General features: G+C 42.3%; 1 protein-coding gene across 1 annotated transcript in view; it reads right to left on the bottom strand.

Annotated features, from left to right (window-relative positions):
• LOC119649435 (cuticle protein 8) overlaps nucleotides 1–15491 on the bottom strand; it is a 43968-nt gene extending 28477 nt beyond the window's left edge. Inside the window, exon 1 of the mRNA XM_038051585.1 lies at nucleotides 15240–15491. Coding sequence (XP_037907513.1) covers nucleotides 15240–15242 — 3 coding nt within the window. The 5' untranslated portion in view covers nucleotides 15243–15491. The remainder of the gene's footprint in view (nucleotides 1–15239) is intronic.
• Between the last annotated feature and the right edge of the window lie 434 nt (nucleotides 15492–15925).

Here is a 15925-nt window from a genome sequence, read left to right as displayed (position 1 = left end):
TTGTGATAGCGTTTCTGTCAGTGTTTGGTAATATTTTTGCAAGTGTCGCAGCTACACTAGCTGCCTTTCGAAATGTATACTTTAGGAGCTCCCCAGAGGTCAGTCTGGCCTCAATCATTACCCTTAAGTATCCGATAGCCAGCTTCGAGACGAGCGTGCTTCCACCGAATTCAACTTTCAGAGGTCTCTTTCTACAGTTTGTTATTAATACGGCTTCCCTTTTTCTCATTCTCCAAGGACAGCTTGGCTCTTCCAAACCAGGATTTTCCCACTCTCACAATCTCTGTGGTGTAGATCTTCGCTTCCTCTGGATATTTTGCTGTAACAACTACAACCGGGTCATCGGTAAAACCGACAATCATAGCCTCTTCTGAGATGGGAAGCATAAACAGCATTACATCCCACAGCACTGACGATGCACTTTTTGAGGCTCTCGTTCGTCCCGTACCAAAAAGTTTTCTTTGAGGGGGATTCTCCACCAGTCTTGCCGGATAACACTTATTATACCAATGCTTCTTCAATATGGTTCCAGTTGGGGAGTTGAAGGAGTTTTCGACATTCAATGCCGCCATGACACAGCAGGCGCCACCTCTTTTGCCAGACTCACCACCATATTTATTGCATCAAAGGTAGAGGTGATGCGCCGAAACTGATATTACCTCTTTCGACGATGGATAACAGTCTAAATAGACTAGATGACCTCCACCATCTTCTCGTGGTATTCAGCATCTCAGTTGGGATGTTGAGCACTTTGCAATAAATTGGCCTAATTTCTAAACTTTTCCAAGGGTGCAAGGTTGTCGTTCGGTATACATAACGGAAGAGCTCAAGCTTTCCGATTGAATGGTATGGCCTCCTTCAACTACGTGGGCTGCAACTGATGATCTTCTGTACGGCTTTAGTTTCCAAACACTACTTACCGTTTCCTTGATGTGTTCATTAAATCTAGCCATTATCAGCGCTTAGTTTGTCCTATCTATATTTTATTACAATCGGTGCACGTTATTCGCTAGATCCCGTTTTCTCCTCTGCTGCCGAACGATCCTTGACGCTTCCCAGTAAATTCCGCAAAGTGGACGATCGACTCGAACCTACGACTTCCAGTTGAAACGTTTTTATCCAATTCCTGATGTTGTTAAATATGTAGGAATACGGGAAACTTATCTCTGCGTTGCTGTAGGCTTACGGTATATCTCAAACTTAAACTTCCAGCTACAGTTGACGATATTCAGATTTAGCAAGGGTAGAGTCCCATCCTTTTCTACCTTTAGTAGGTGAATCTTGTTTATTGAGGAATTGACCATGTCGATATCGTCTCTTCTAACAATCGCGAATATGTCGTTTACATACCTAAACCATACTCTAGGCATTATCCCCTGAATCAATTTCTTCTTCGATTGATGACATGAACTTTTCAGTGAGTAACGTTAGTTTTGTAGAATCTACCCTGAAATGTAAAATAGTTTTCGTTCATCCAGAGCCTGGCAAGGTTTTGAATAGATTCGAACTTTTCTCTCCATTCCGAGCCAGATCCAGACTGGCTGAGACATCTCTCCAGCCCGAAAATTGACTCTTTCACTGGCGTGTTGGGAAACAATGCCTTCACGTCAAACGACCCCATCACCTCGTCCTCAGTCATTCTCTCGATGCGTTGCAGCTTCTATATTAGTTCATGGGAGTTAGCCACTGAATACTGAATATTCGTCGTCCCAAGGGCCTGGCACTCAATGATCAACCACGAGGCGATGTTCAACGTCGCTGAGTTCGCATCCGCAATGATTTTTCGCATCTCGTCCCCCTCCTTGTGGATTTTCGGTTGACATTTGATTCTTAGAAGCGCAGGATTAGGCATTCGGAGTCGCCCAATGTTCGGGAATACCGCACTAGCTTCCTTCAGCGCTGGATCGACCCTTTTGACAGATTCGAGAAGCGGGTTGTTCTGCAATTCGAAGAAGTTCCCACTCTCCAGTTTCTGGAAAACAGCCTGGTCATACTTATCTTTGTCCCAAAAAATGACAGCTTATAATTGCATAATTCCTCTTCTCTTTTTCAGCCTTTGTCCCGTTCACAAACGGGGTCGGCTGATTCATCGACTGATTACATACCCTCTTTTGGAATACGGTCCTCAAACTACTATAGGTGAACGTAAGGAAAATCAAGAAACACAGTAGACATGCCTATACCACATTTTTTTTGCAGCATAAGAAGGCAACCACGAGGCGTACATTTTAGTTTGGAGGAAGCTACTCCTTGTCTATCAATTCTGGGAGAATTGTTTAGTATACTAGGGAGTATTACATGTGTCTACCAGAAAATACAGTTCAAAGTATATCAAGGGATGAATAGAAAACATAGAATTTTAAGCGTGCTGGGTTTACAGGAGGACACCTTTTGCGAACCTTTTGTGAATAATATATACCAGGATAGTACAGTTGTGGAACGGATTATGTGAATTTCCTAAGAGTTAATGAAGATATGTGGTTTCACCAAGCCCAATAGGTGAACAGTTTCTAGCAAATCACGGTAGAATAACAAAATTAAAGCGCTGCTTTCGTACAAGACGGTCTGACTGTGATTCTGAGGGACACCTGTTAGTGTCGACCTACAGGGTGCTTACAAACGCCTGGGATTCAAGCTGAACCAGGTCAAATAGAGAAGAAGAAATAGTTTTCTTAAACCAACCGCTTTACGATGTCAGTCAATATTTTTGCATATCGGGCGAGAAACACAGTTAGTTCTGGTAACTGCTGTGCCGCGAATGATTCAATTAGGTTCACTTGGTACTTGGCACTGGTGATCGAGAATTGGAGAGAACTCTCTCAAAATTCCAGCAACTGTTAGGGCTGTAACTAGATTTTTCTGTAACGATTTTTAGGTCCCATCCCCTTGATGTCAGAGCGGCCTAGACTCCCCTACAAAAGAGGTGGTAATACCCTAACCATAAACCTATTGTGCTATTGGAAGTATGCGCAATTTATTCGACTTCGCATACTTCTTCGCGAAATTACTCCACACTATAGCATGTACCGTATCTAGTATCTTGGTCAATTTGTCAGCGCACATCGTCTACAATTGCATCTGGAAATAGGAACTAAATTCTCAACATACTCCAGTTTTCCCAAGGTGCCCGAGGGGCTTCGGGCCAGGAGACTTTAGGCTCTGAATTGTTCACTGTCGGATTGGCCCCGGTAATTGAATGTGGAACGGAAGATTACGTGATCGCCAAGAGAAAGTGTTTTGGTTTTAAGTGAATTTATTTCATTCCATGGGAACAAGTTTAAATGCGTCTGCGCAACTGTCTCATACGAGTGTTATCTGCATTTGACTACTCACATGCAAGTGGCATGACTGCACTTCTGCTGCAACTGTTCAAACCAATTAAAGTTGTATTGAAAATTGAATTGATTAGAGTATTCTTCCGGTATTTGAATCTTTAATTTTCTAGTTTGCGTTAATTAAGGAGGAATGTGTTATTAAATGCAGAAAGTCTTTCAAAGTTTTCGTCTGGAGCATTGAGTGCTATAAATATTAGAAAAATTTGCAATTACATTGGTTTCTCATACATTTTTTAATCCCAAAAGAAAAAGATAAATAGCACTTCCGTAGACAAATTTGCAAGCTGTTAGAGCAAAGCCATTAGTTTGGATTTTTTCCGACAACAAGATTGATATTTCGAAGATCTACCCTTGAACTTGGAAACAAGTTCGAGGCTTAAGTAATTCCCCGTGTGTTGTGTCTCATTTGATTCGCTTCCTCTGACGTTCTGCATATTTACCTTCAGGCAATTGAGAAATCGTTGAAGTTGACTCCCCCGCTACTAGAACAATAAGTTATTACTTTTTTTGAGATTTGATTGACACCTTTGCAGATTTTTTTTCAGGAAAGACGCTTGGTGAGATTATTTTTCAGTTTTGATATTATGAATTAATGATGATGTGAAGCGTGCAAAAGTGGTATTACGTGTGTCTTTGGGGTGCACAAAAACAGGTTGAAGAACTTTTGTTAGTTTTGAGGTTTTTTTTGTAGCCCCTGAAGAGGCTAACATAGATAGAGATTGCTTCAAGCATGACTTATTGTGACGTAGTTTATTCCGGTTACTTGGGACTAAGTACGTTCCTTGATGCTGAGTGGTGAAGTATATCAGCTGCCTTAAGCTGAATTTATTTAACGCAAATAAGATAAAAATATGGAAATTATTATTAAAGTATGAAAATTATTTGCGAGTTATCACAATCTCGGCAGATACCAGATTTTACTTAAGTGCCAAGCATTTAGGCGGTGGTAGGTTCCCATTGACCATTGAATCCGTCTAGAACTCATAGTTCACCTTCTTCTCCACGTATTTCCGTTTGATGCTGGTGTTATGGGGATAGCAGCATCAATTATATACGCGAAGCGATCGGTCTTGTGAACTAACAATACGTCAGACTTTATTTATTTATTTATTTATTTATTTAATTTAACGGACAACAAACAGAGTAAATTCCAATTAATTATTGGCCTCAGGAGGAGGAGAAAGCAAAAAAACTTATCCTACGTTTAAAACTACTTAAAGTAGGGTAGTTAAAAGGACCAAGCTGTTCTGCATTATAATTTTGGCAAAGCCTAGTAATCGGGAAATGAAAATAGACTTCGAGCCCTGCGAAGGGCACGTTGAAAATGTCTGCGCTACACGTGTTATAAGATGCAGGATGGCAGGTGATCTCGTCAGCGGCGGAGCAATCCATCAGGCCCGAGGAAAGTTTAAAGAATGTGCATAGATCCGGATAGGATCTACGCTGTTGTAGGAAGGGAAGGTTCAGAAAGCGGAAGCGGGAGGGGTAATCCACACGAGGAAAGTTTTTCTTAAAGAAGAGGGAACGGGTGAATTTACGTCGCACATTTTCAAGGGCAATACAATCACAGTTACTGGAGGGTGACCAGATCATGGAGCAATACTCGAGGGTATTCCTCACGAGGTAATTGAAGAGAGCTAAGGAGGTTTGGATGGAGTCAAAATCAGAGGAGGAACAAAGTATAAAGCCTGACAATTTTGCTACTCGATTGATGATATCCAGGCACTGGGTGTCAAAGCAGAGCTTATTGTCGAAAGTGACTCCTAGGTCTTGAGTGGAATTTAAGCAGAATAAGGAATGTCCATTAAGAGGGAGTAGCAAATAGAGTGACACTATCTGACGTTTAGCGCTAAACAATTAGTCGAGCACCAACGAACCAGAGTGTCCAGGTTAGATTGAAGGGAAATACAGTCCATAGGCGACGATATAGCGGAAAACAGCTTAAGGTCGTCTGCATAGAGCAAACAGGGACAAGTAAGAAGGGGAGGAAGGTCTTTAATAAAAAATAAAAATAACAAAGGAGCCAGAATAGATCCCTGTGGGACGCCAGAAGAAGGGGAGAAGGTGCGGGAAGTACAGCCTTCAAAAGAAAAGCAGCAGGATCGATTGGAAAGGTAAGAGGCAAGCCATAGAACAAGTGGTATGGGAACGTTTAGAAATGAGAGTTTGGATAGAAGTATTTTGTGATTTACAGTGTCGAAGGCTTTTGCGAAGTCAGTGTAAATGTTATGCACATTTGGCGACAAAGTTGGTGAAGTCAAGCAGGTTGGAGGCAGTGGACCTACGTTTAACGAAGCCGTGTTGCTCTTTCACTATGTGTTGGCCAAAGTGGGCGGACAACCAGTCACTGACATATCTTTCAAGGGGTTTGGAACAGGAGGAGAGGAGGGAAATGGGAAGGTAATTCTCGGCAAGCGAACGATCGCCACTTTTGTGAATGGGGATAATGAGAGCCTCTTTCCACAAGCCGGGAAAATGATTCTCTTCGAGGCTTTTGTTGAAAATAAGAGATAGGGGAAGGGAGATGGACTTACCAGTTTTGAGCAAAAATCGTAGCAGGTCCAACATTAGGATCAAGTTTGCCAATAAGGTATTCGACAACGATAGGAGTAAGAAAGGGAATGGTACGCCATGCACGGCAGGCTACATCCACTATCGGGAGGGATTCGGAGGAAGGAGGGGGAACATAGACTGAGAAAAGTAGCGGCAAAGTAAATCACAAGATAGTTGGGGGGAGTTAGCTGAGAAGCCAGAGAATTTAATGGACGCAGGGGATAACTGGGCAGGGCAGCGGGAGTTGCGAATGTGGGATCAGAAAAGTTTCAGGTTTCGTTTTTGAACTTACGTATTTAGGATTTGACCGAGGAACGAAGGGATTTGAAAAAAAACTAAGTCAGCAGTCAATGTCCGGATAGCTGAGTGGTTAGAGCACAAAGCTGTCATACGGAAGGTCGCGGTTCAAATCTCAAATCTCAGCAAAGAGCTCCCTATCACACAGCCATCTGTTCAACAAATACAAATCGACAAATGGTTGCCAAAGACAATTCACGGCAATGCACGGTATTGCTTTCGACTTCCATTCATCGATCCGCTCTTGGTCCGACTTCACCCCACTCAGAGGATTGAAAGATCGATCCTTCAAGTTAAGTGGAGTCAGCCCACAGTCTACCATACAGACAGTCGCATGCAGGGGACTCGCCTGCTCTTTGCTGTAAAAATAAGAATTCCTGGGTATTTGTAGAAGTCTGTCTCGGTCATAGCTTCGATGTGGAGGTCAAAAATGCTATGTCCGGCATGCGGTCATGATGACCTTTGCGGATGGCTTGGATTCGACATTTGTCTAATCCAACCTCCATCCGAATAACACGGCTGAACATGTCTATTATTCGCAACAGACTTCTAAGATGGTCGTCAGTACCCGCATACAGCTTGATGTCATTTAAGTACATTAAGTGTGTCAGCTCGCACTTAGTACGTAGGCCACACTTTATTGCAAAACCATGCCCTTTAGCATCATTCAGTAGCCATGAAAGGGAGTTCAATGCATACAAAACCAAAGGGGACTCAACGAATCCCCCTTGAAGATGCCCTCCGTATATGGATGGGCTCTGAGGTACTAGCACCTTCAGATATACGCACCGATAAGCTGGTATGCCATTCTTCCATGACTGTCGCCAAAAACAGGCATGCCGGACGCTATGAAAAGTCATGGCATAATCGATAGAGCAACTAAAGAAGTTTCTCTGGCTTCTAGTTGCTTGTCCTACAACTACCGAGTCGACAAGAAGTTGCTCTCTACAACTTCTTGACCCAACGCGGCAGTCCTTCTGCTCCTCACACAGAATGTTGTTGGTCTCGAGGTGCGCATTGACCCTTCCACTAATATTGGACGTAATGAATTTGGAGAGGGTTGATGATAAGCAAGTAAACGGTCCTGCACCGTGTCCTTCTTAGGGATAAGGTAGGTAATCCCCGCAGTGAGGAAGGGTGAAAATTCCTCCGGTTGACTCATGACCTCATTTGTACAGTGTGCCAACCGATTGTGTACGCTGTTAAATTTCTTATACCAGAAATTCTGCACCCGAACCAGACTTAGGCCCCTCCAGTTCTTCGAGCTGTTTATGGTTCGTCGAACTTCCTCTTCGGTAACATCCGCAAAATTCATTCCAGGCTTATTGGCATGGCGGGTGCCTTCGACGGTGATCCACTTAGCATGCCTCCAAAGTCCACCCCAATATTCTTTCGCTTCCGTCAACGAAAACTGTACTGTCTGGACGCTCTGTTGGAATTCGTTGAGAAATCTGAAAAAGCTCCGCTGGTTGCTCGCGTATGTTGCATTCTAGACATGTCTGGAATGGCTTTCGCTATAACGTCATAACCGACTACATATGACAGAAAGTTTCTGTTTTAGTGTGTCCAGAATTTCAACTACGAGTGTCTCACTGGGGATGGCATAGTTTCTGTAAATCCTCTGCACTTTACCCGTCTGCTGGCATTACCAGTGATCTGAATCAGTCTAGCAATGCCCTGGATTAGTAGCTCCCGCCGACGTTCCAGTCGAATTTTTCATGTTGGATCTCTTTGGTCACTCAAAACAATAACACGAACGCGAATTTTCTGACCGTGTAATCTGATAACCGCAACTGCACCACAATACACATATGATTGTAGTTGCAACAGTGATATATCAGCCATCATTGATTTCAGATAGAATTCCCGGAATTGCTGGAGATGCATAGAGCCTGGGAATACCTGGTCAATACAACGGATCCATGTCCGACAATTCTTTACACGCTCTTTGGAATTCGATCCGAACCTCAGTGGAAACCTCAGCTGGATGGTGGAGAAGAGTGCTTCGGCGAGTACTGAAACTGTTGCCTGCAGTGAGGCGTGGTGTTGTTGATGCCGCCGCTTCTGCCCCCATCGACTCTCGGTCACCAGTTTCCCAGATGACCTCAAGTCGAACACGCTCCCTGATGATGGGCGAGATTGTGTCGCTGCGAGTTATAAAGCAGTACTGGTCTGCGACTCGCTGCACAGTCACGTGCGCGAATTGCGGGAAACGCACGACGAATCTCTGGTGCAACGGTAAGATGTTGTACCTGCCCCCGCCGTTATTTCGTATTAGGAGCGGATGATGAAGAGGTTCATTTCTTCAGTCCACTTCATCCACTTCGTAGGCGAACCTCTCATGGTCATCGTGGCGCCTAGACGTCGAACCGCCCTACGACTAGCGGACCCAGTTACCAAGTCAGACGACTCCTCCCGGTTGTCCATACCGGACCTTAAACTTCTTCTCCTTCTCCTATATGGATTTGCATTTTATACCTAATTGTCAGGTGTGGGGATAGCTTCCTCAGTGAGTAATCTGCAGGACTGCAAAGTTCCTACACTTTCCTCGCCTGCCCCCTGAGACGCTGCGGTAGTGTACAGCCATTCAGACTGAAGCTGTCCATCCCTCCTCCTTTCACAACCGATTATTTGCAAAATACTAATTCGATAAGATAAAAAGTATCTATAAATCCGAATAAAACAAGATATTTGATTGAATAAAAGAGAATATCTATTCAATATTTGAAAATGTAAAGGGTCCTCGTTGAATTGATCCTTCAGTAGCAATCAGGGAAATAATGAATACAAAGAGATGATTTTTCAAAAATGCTTACATAATAAAAATTATTTGTTAAGACTTTGAATACGGTTTCCTTCCCTTCCTTAACAGTTTAAAACACCAATGACTAAGTACTTCGCGGTTTTCCTATAGTGGGTGCACATGTGAGGGATTGTGTGTTTTCTTCCACGAATTGAACACCTGATCACCTTGATTAGGTGATCGATCAACCTTTATGTTGGAAACCTGAGCCATATTTAATTATTGTATTTATAGAAAATACTGTTCTGTGCAATATTGGTTGATACATGAGAAGACCGCAAACCCAAGCCATTGAAAATTCCGCTTCCTTATTCAAAGTACCAGATGCAAACCGCATGCCACTTAAGAATGTTTACAATTTATTCTTTTCCGCAGACATTCATACGTTGAATTATACAATTATTCCATAATTAGCATTTGGCATTGACAATCTTTCGCATACGAAGATCATCATTTAATATCTTGGGTTTTTGAAAGTACTAGTACTGCATCAGAAGAATGAGTTGTCATCATGCGTATGCACATAGATACTTATGTATAAAAGATAAGTTTGCGGATGAAAACCGCATGCTAAATTGGCCATTCATCATTGTTAGGGTTGGCGTGAATTTTAAAGAACTATTGTAGATAACATCATGAATAGATCCGCATTTACACGTGTATCAAAAACACTGTCGGTCCTGAGGTTTTATATTTTTTAATCCAAATTGCCAAACTATTTTCTAGTTACTTCTTGCGTATCTTAACGGAATTGAGGTTCGGTTTCTTTCAGCCTTGTCACTGCACGCTGGGTTGGGGCTTAAGAATAGACTGAAAGTATTTCCAGTTTTTCTTAAGAGGTGATTAAAAGGGAGAGAAATTTCTGACTTTAAGGTTACGACTTTGGCTATTGAAAACGGACTATGATTGGTTTCTGGAATGTGGGCATGCTCCTCGACAATGGTAGGGAGGGTCCTCAGAATGCTCGCTTTCTCTAACTTGAGCGGGAATTTCAACGATATGAGCTAGATATTTTGGACCTAAGTGAGGTAACATGGGGGGACTCTGGAGAGTACCTCTCTCCCTCTTCTCGCAATGTGCTTTTATACTCTGAAAGGCTAAGTGGTAGCAAATGCCAATTCAGTGTCGGGTTGTTTTCGGCAGCTACCGCAAGGTGCGTTCTCTTGACCTGGGAGCCGGTTTCTGGTAGACATCCAATTTCAAGGTTCCGCCCCAGGTTAAGCAGCATTACAATTGGACAATGCTTTACACAAACGGATATTTCCGATGTAGTGGAGAAGGATCCTTTGGACAAGCTATTTCATGCAGTTCATGGGAGAATCCTAGAAGGTAACATTGTGATGCTGTGGGTGATCTGAATGCCAAGGTGGACTCTGACAACACCTTGCTCGGATATGTGATGGATAAACACGGTCTTGGTGACGATGACGATAATGGTGGGAAGTTTGTGGATTTCTGCGACTTCCATCGCCTCATCATTGGTGGCAGATCTTTCGAGCACAGAGCCTTCCACAAGGTCGGTTGGGTTTCAACTGGCCGGCACCTTCAGGGCAATTAGATTGGTCATTCAGCAGTAGATTAAGCGGTTGTCTCTTGGATGTGTGCAACAAGAAAGGCGTTGAATCCGGCCTTGAAAGAGATCGCCATCTGATGATTGCTTACGTATGCTAGCATGTTGCGTCCGCCACTTCTAGCAGTATTGAGAAGCTGAAACCCTCAAAGTTCAACATCGACCGCTTGTATGATGCAGCTGTCATTTGACAGTGTGAGAGCTTTCTTGCTGATCGGAAGGCACATATACTGAGTAACCCGCCTGGGAATATCGATGAGAGGTTGCTGTAAAATGCTCTTTTCGCGGGTAGTATACAGGTCATCGGCCACGTCCCGAAGGCGCGTCATAAAATATCGGAGGGGTTGAAGGTTCTTTTGACTCATTCCAGTGATGGAGTCCAATAAGGGAAGTGGAAGATCCAGTGACTTCAGAAGTTTATACCGCAAGATGAGAGAATTTTCATGTGGGCGCCAATTTTTCGCTGGCCCTGTGAAGGACTCTATTTGTCAACTCCTCATCCGGGGTGACGAGCGGCTAAAGCGCTGGAAGGAACACTTCGCCTTGGTTCTTAAGCGTATGACTTCCGATGAAATTTCGCCTCTTGTTCATGAAATGGTTTATCACCGAAACAAGCGTTATTTATCGCTGCAACTGCTACTTTTGTAGATCTGCTACTCTTGCTCGTACGGAAATACTGGAAATCTAAATGTAATTTCGCAGTGTTTTGAGCGATTGAGTGTCCGGATAGCTGAGTGGTTAGAGCGCAAGGCTGTCGTACGGAAGGTCGCGGTTCAAATCTCGCTGGTGGCAGTGGGATTTGTATCATGATTTGACGTCGGATACCAGTCGACTCAGCTGTGAATGAGTACCTGAGTCAAATCAGGGTAATAATCTCGGGCGAGCGCAATGCTGACCATATTGTCTCCTACAGTCAACTGTAGTGTACCGTTACGGTCTTGAATGAAGTGCTCTAACACACTTCAAGGCCCTGATCCAATATGGATTGTTGTGCCAACGATTATTATTATTATTTTGAGCGATTAAATTATTTGAAATAGTTGAGGCTTGCCTTTTCTATTAATAATAATAATCGTTGGCGCAACAATCCTTGTGCTCTAACCACTCAGCTATCCGGCCTTTCCTATTGGTTAGTGTTATTTACTAGTCTTGTAAAAACCGATATTGGTTTCCGCAATATGGGTTTCAGCAAGTGTGCCTTATATTCGATGCGATAGCAACGGTCGTGGATTTGACTCGGGCCTTTGATAACTATTAAGATTGATTAAGACTTTCAAAATCCGGGCTGGTAGTTACGTGATTGTTTCAAAATTAATCATTAGATAGAAGGGGCACTTGGACTGTGCCCGACAAAAGGCAGCAATGGTTAATTCATATCCAGCACGAATATTGGAGAACCAAATAAAGCTGCTTGTCACAGGGCTGGTGAAATCCATCCTAGCATACGCGGCTCCTATTTGGGCGGGAGCACTAAATAACGCGGTGAACCGAAGGTGAGTTCAGTACAGCGGCCAATCGCGGAGCTACTCTAGATCTGTTACTTTCACTCATACGGAAATTTTTGGAATCCAAAGTCTTTCTCAGAGAGTGGAATAAGGGGATGAACGTTAAGATTCCAAAAGAAGGAACTGGTATTTGCGGGTTCCCTACCGTCGCAAAGATAAAAATAACAGATAAAATAATTCTGGAACGCTTCAAATGGCATCTTGAAAGATTGATCGACTGAGAGCAGACTGGTTTCCGCTCCGAATCTTTCTACATATCAACAACCTACGGATCATTTTGAAACAGTGCGTTTGTGTTTAATTCTTCGCTGCAACTATTCTTCATCGATTTCAAGAAAGTTTTCTTAAGCGTGAGCAGGGAGTGTATCTGGAGTGCTCTACGTAAGAGAAGCATTCTGAAGAAACTAATAGCTATTATCAGAGCGACGTATAATAGACCAAAATGTCACGCGCTGCATCGAGGCAAAATCTCAGAGGATTTTGAGGTATAAAACGGAGTCCACTTGAGATGAATCCTATCACCGATATTATTTCATCTTATTATCAATGACGTTCTTCATGTAGTCTTTTCCGAAAGACGTGGAAGAATTCAATGGACGATGACAGCCTCAAACATATCGATTACGTTGATGACATCTGTTTGCTCTCTCAGCGGGTCATGAACCTTGAAGAAACACATGTAAAGCGTTGGCTTTAATTCTTATGATTTCAGCAAAGTTATTTGAACGTCATTCGGACCGATAAATACGCGCTTTATTACGACGATCGACGTAAACCTGGCACGCGATATTTTACCTGTTTAACACTCTAATTTCCGAATGACTCCGAATATCAACAAATAACTTTGCCCATATATTCTACACTATATATAGATACAATTGATGCCAAAAAGTTCGATTCCTCGAATCCGACACACGGGATGACCCCCTTAATTGACAGAGCATCCAAATCGTCGATCAAGAGGCGATAAGAGGCGTGGTTTTCGCGGACAGTGGCATTAACCTCGATTTCACCCGACGCATTAACAGTTTGGATCTGCATTCGCTGTTCTGTCTAAAATCCCGAAATGTAGTTATCTCAACACGAAAATCAAGTTGAGACTGTTCTGTGCTAGTGTCCTTTCTGTATTGCTATGTGGAAATAGCATATCGAAAATAAACCCCACTGTTACTCAAAGGCTCTATGCATTGGCTAACACTTGTCTGCCTCATATTATCGGAGTACGCTGGCCTGACAATGTCTCAAACGAACAATTTGCAGGTCGCACAAGTCTGACACTCCTACGCACTATGGTCGGCAGGTGGGAGTGGTATTGGATAGGTGACACATTAAGGAGGGGCGACAATTGGATTATGGGCTACTTCATGCAGTGGAATGCACTCTCCCAAGATGGCTGACGGGTGGGACGCTCCAAGCATGCCTGGCACAGAACAGTATAGGAGGAGTGCGGGTGTTAGGGGGGGGGGGGGGGAAGTTGTGGAGTAGAAAGAGTTTGAAGCGTATTTCAGGTAACCGCGAACGAGGCGCGTATCAATAAAGTATAGAATTCTCAGTACCGTAAAGTTGACATTGAATTCCTTAACTGCAATATGATGGGGCATTTGGTTTGAGATTGAGAGAAGGCCGGGAAAAATTCAGATCACCGGATCCGCAGATGGAAGCAACGACAAGAAAGTTCCTAGAAAAGTTCTAAGGTGGATCGTCGACAAAATGGCGGGTGTCAGTAGGAATGGGCGTGACCTGGGTCACTCATCGAACCGCCTTAGTATATCCAGTTCTCAACGAACAACGGAAAGGCTAAGATGGATTGGAAATTTTAAAGGACGAAGAGATTTTTCAGGAAAGTTAGACTGGGTATGTATTAAATTATGAAGTTAATGAGCTTTACGGGCATTTTCAAAGTTAAATTTTGAAATCGTTACTGAGAAGGGCAAACTGTAGGTCGACAGAGAAGAGAAAGGAAATGAAATGAAAAGAACTTCGGTTATGAATACCACGCAGAAAGAAAAATGGCGGAAGGCAGAATATTGATAAAAGAAAGGGACGAGAAGGATAAGCGAGTAAGGGACGTAGAGCAAACAATTGATCCTCTATCATTTTAATTATACAATACAAAAACGAATAAGTTAACATTGGAGCAAATAAGCCAAGATGAGAGGAATCATGGAGAATTAGTGGAGCTAGTGTATTCTGAATGCACCTCTCCGTTGCCTTTGAAGATTTCGATTGTCATTCCTGACGGGATTAGTTAGATGATGTGGAACACGAGACCGAAAACAAGTGCCTGAATACCAATATACGACTGAGCGGCTACCCCTATACTTTGCGAACTGGATACCGCTCATTGATTACAGGTTTTTTCTCCCTCCGGAGAGAGATTGTAGCAGTCATGGCGACTTCAGACAAAATCGCTACAGTACAGCATAATAGTCCTTGTGGCGAATTCCACTTGTTGATAGGAATTTGTGAATACGAGTTCGTCCCTTGTCTGTCCCCATGGTTTGAACGCGCCGATTACCAGCCGCAGTCTGGTGAGTATCGAATCTACTATTATTATTGCAAGATATTCTCTTTTAAGATTGTGAGATGACCAGGTTTTCCTGCTCAAAGCTGACTCGACCTTAATTTTTATGGGGCATGCCCTGGGTTGGACTCTGATTTCAAATGGATGTTACGAGAGGAAAGACAGGACGCGAATATACTACAGTATCAATAATGTGATGTTTATGTTACTTTTTTCGGTGAATTTTTCATGACGGTTTCCTCTCTCTTTTAAAATCTTTTTATGTGCAAAGTATAACAAATAAAGTAACTATAAATATACAAATATAATACTCGACAGTTAGTGAATAACAAACATAAAAAAATTGTCTGAACGTAAGCTATTTGGAATTCCCTACATTTTAACAACAAGGTATTGGTAAAATGTACCGGCGGGAATCATTTTCTGTCGAACACCCTTTTAATAAAAAGTAAAGAAATCGAACACCTTCAAATGAGCAAATTAACCAACTTATGGATGTCACTTTGTTAATTACTCCCTCCTTCTTTGAGTATCTATACTCAGTGCACAACAATAGATATTTCACCAACAATATTCATTCAGTTTTCAACATTAACTACCGGAACCCGCCGCCTTAATATGAGCTTATGGATATCTAAGTTTATTGTCTTACCATGGAACCTTACTGTATCATGCACAACTTTAACACTTTTACACTTGTTACGAGTATTTTCACAAACTTTGTGTTTTGGCACTGATATGCTCGTATTATGCAACAATTGGTAACTTATTTCACTTTAAAATAACATTAGCTTTTTTGAGAAAATTTCAGGTTGAATTTTGAGTAACTTGCAACCTTCTTAGCCCTTCACTGTTGATTCGTTTTATAAAACTTAGTTTTTAGCTACCTTGCAAGATTGTTGGTTTATAGAATGGCGATATAATGTAGCAATTTGCTAGTGTGTCGCAAATAATGCATTCACAGTTCATCTTTTTCATGGATGAATTTATTTTCTGTAGTAACATAGGGAGAAGTAGCGTGAAATATGGATATGTTCATGTAATTAATTGTTGTTACTAAATTACTTTGAATATAAACACTGACCATTGTCATATTCTTCTGTTTCCGTAATATGTAATATACTACACGGTTAGCGTATGCATTTCGGCCAAATAAAAGAGTTTTGCTTAGATATTTATCTTTATCGAAAATGTTTACGTCCAACTCAACTCCCTCGAATTGAGTTTTATTTAATCTTTTTTTGAGCTTAGCCCGCAGCATCTTAAATTTGAAAAACTGAAACTATCGCATAAATGCATTCGAACCACTCTTGGGATACATTACCTTAAATCATCGAG

This window comes from Hermetia illucens, chromosome 2, assembly GCF_905115235.1.
Source record: "Hermetia illucens chromosome 2, iHerIll2.2.curated.20191125, whole genome shotgun sequence".
Lineage (NCBI taxonomy): Eukaryota > Metazoa > Arthropoda > Insecta > Diptera > Stratiomyidae > Hermetia > Hermetia illucens.
This window is presented reverse-complemented; position numbering and strand designations above follow the sequence as displayed.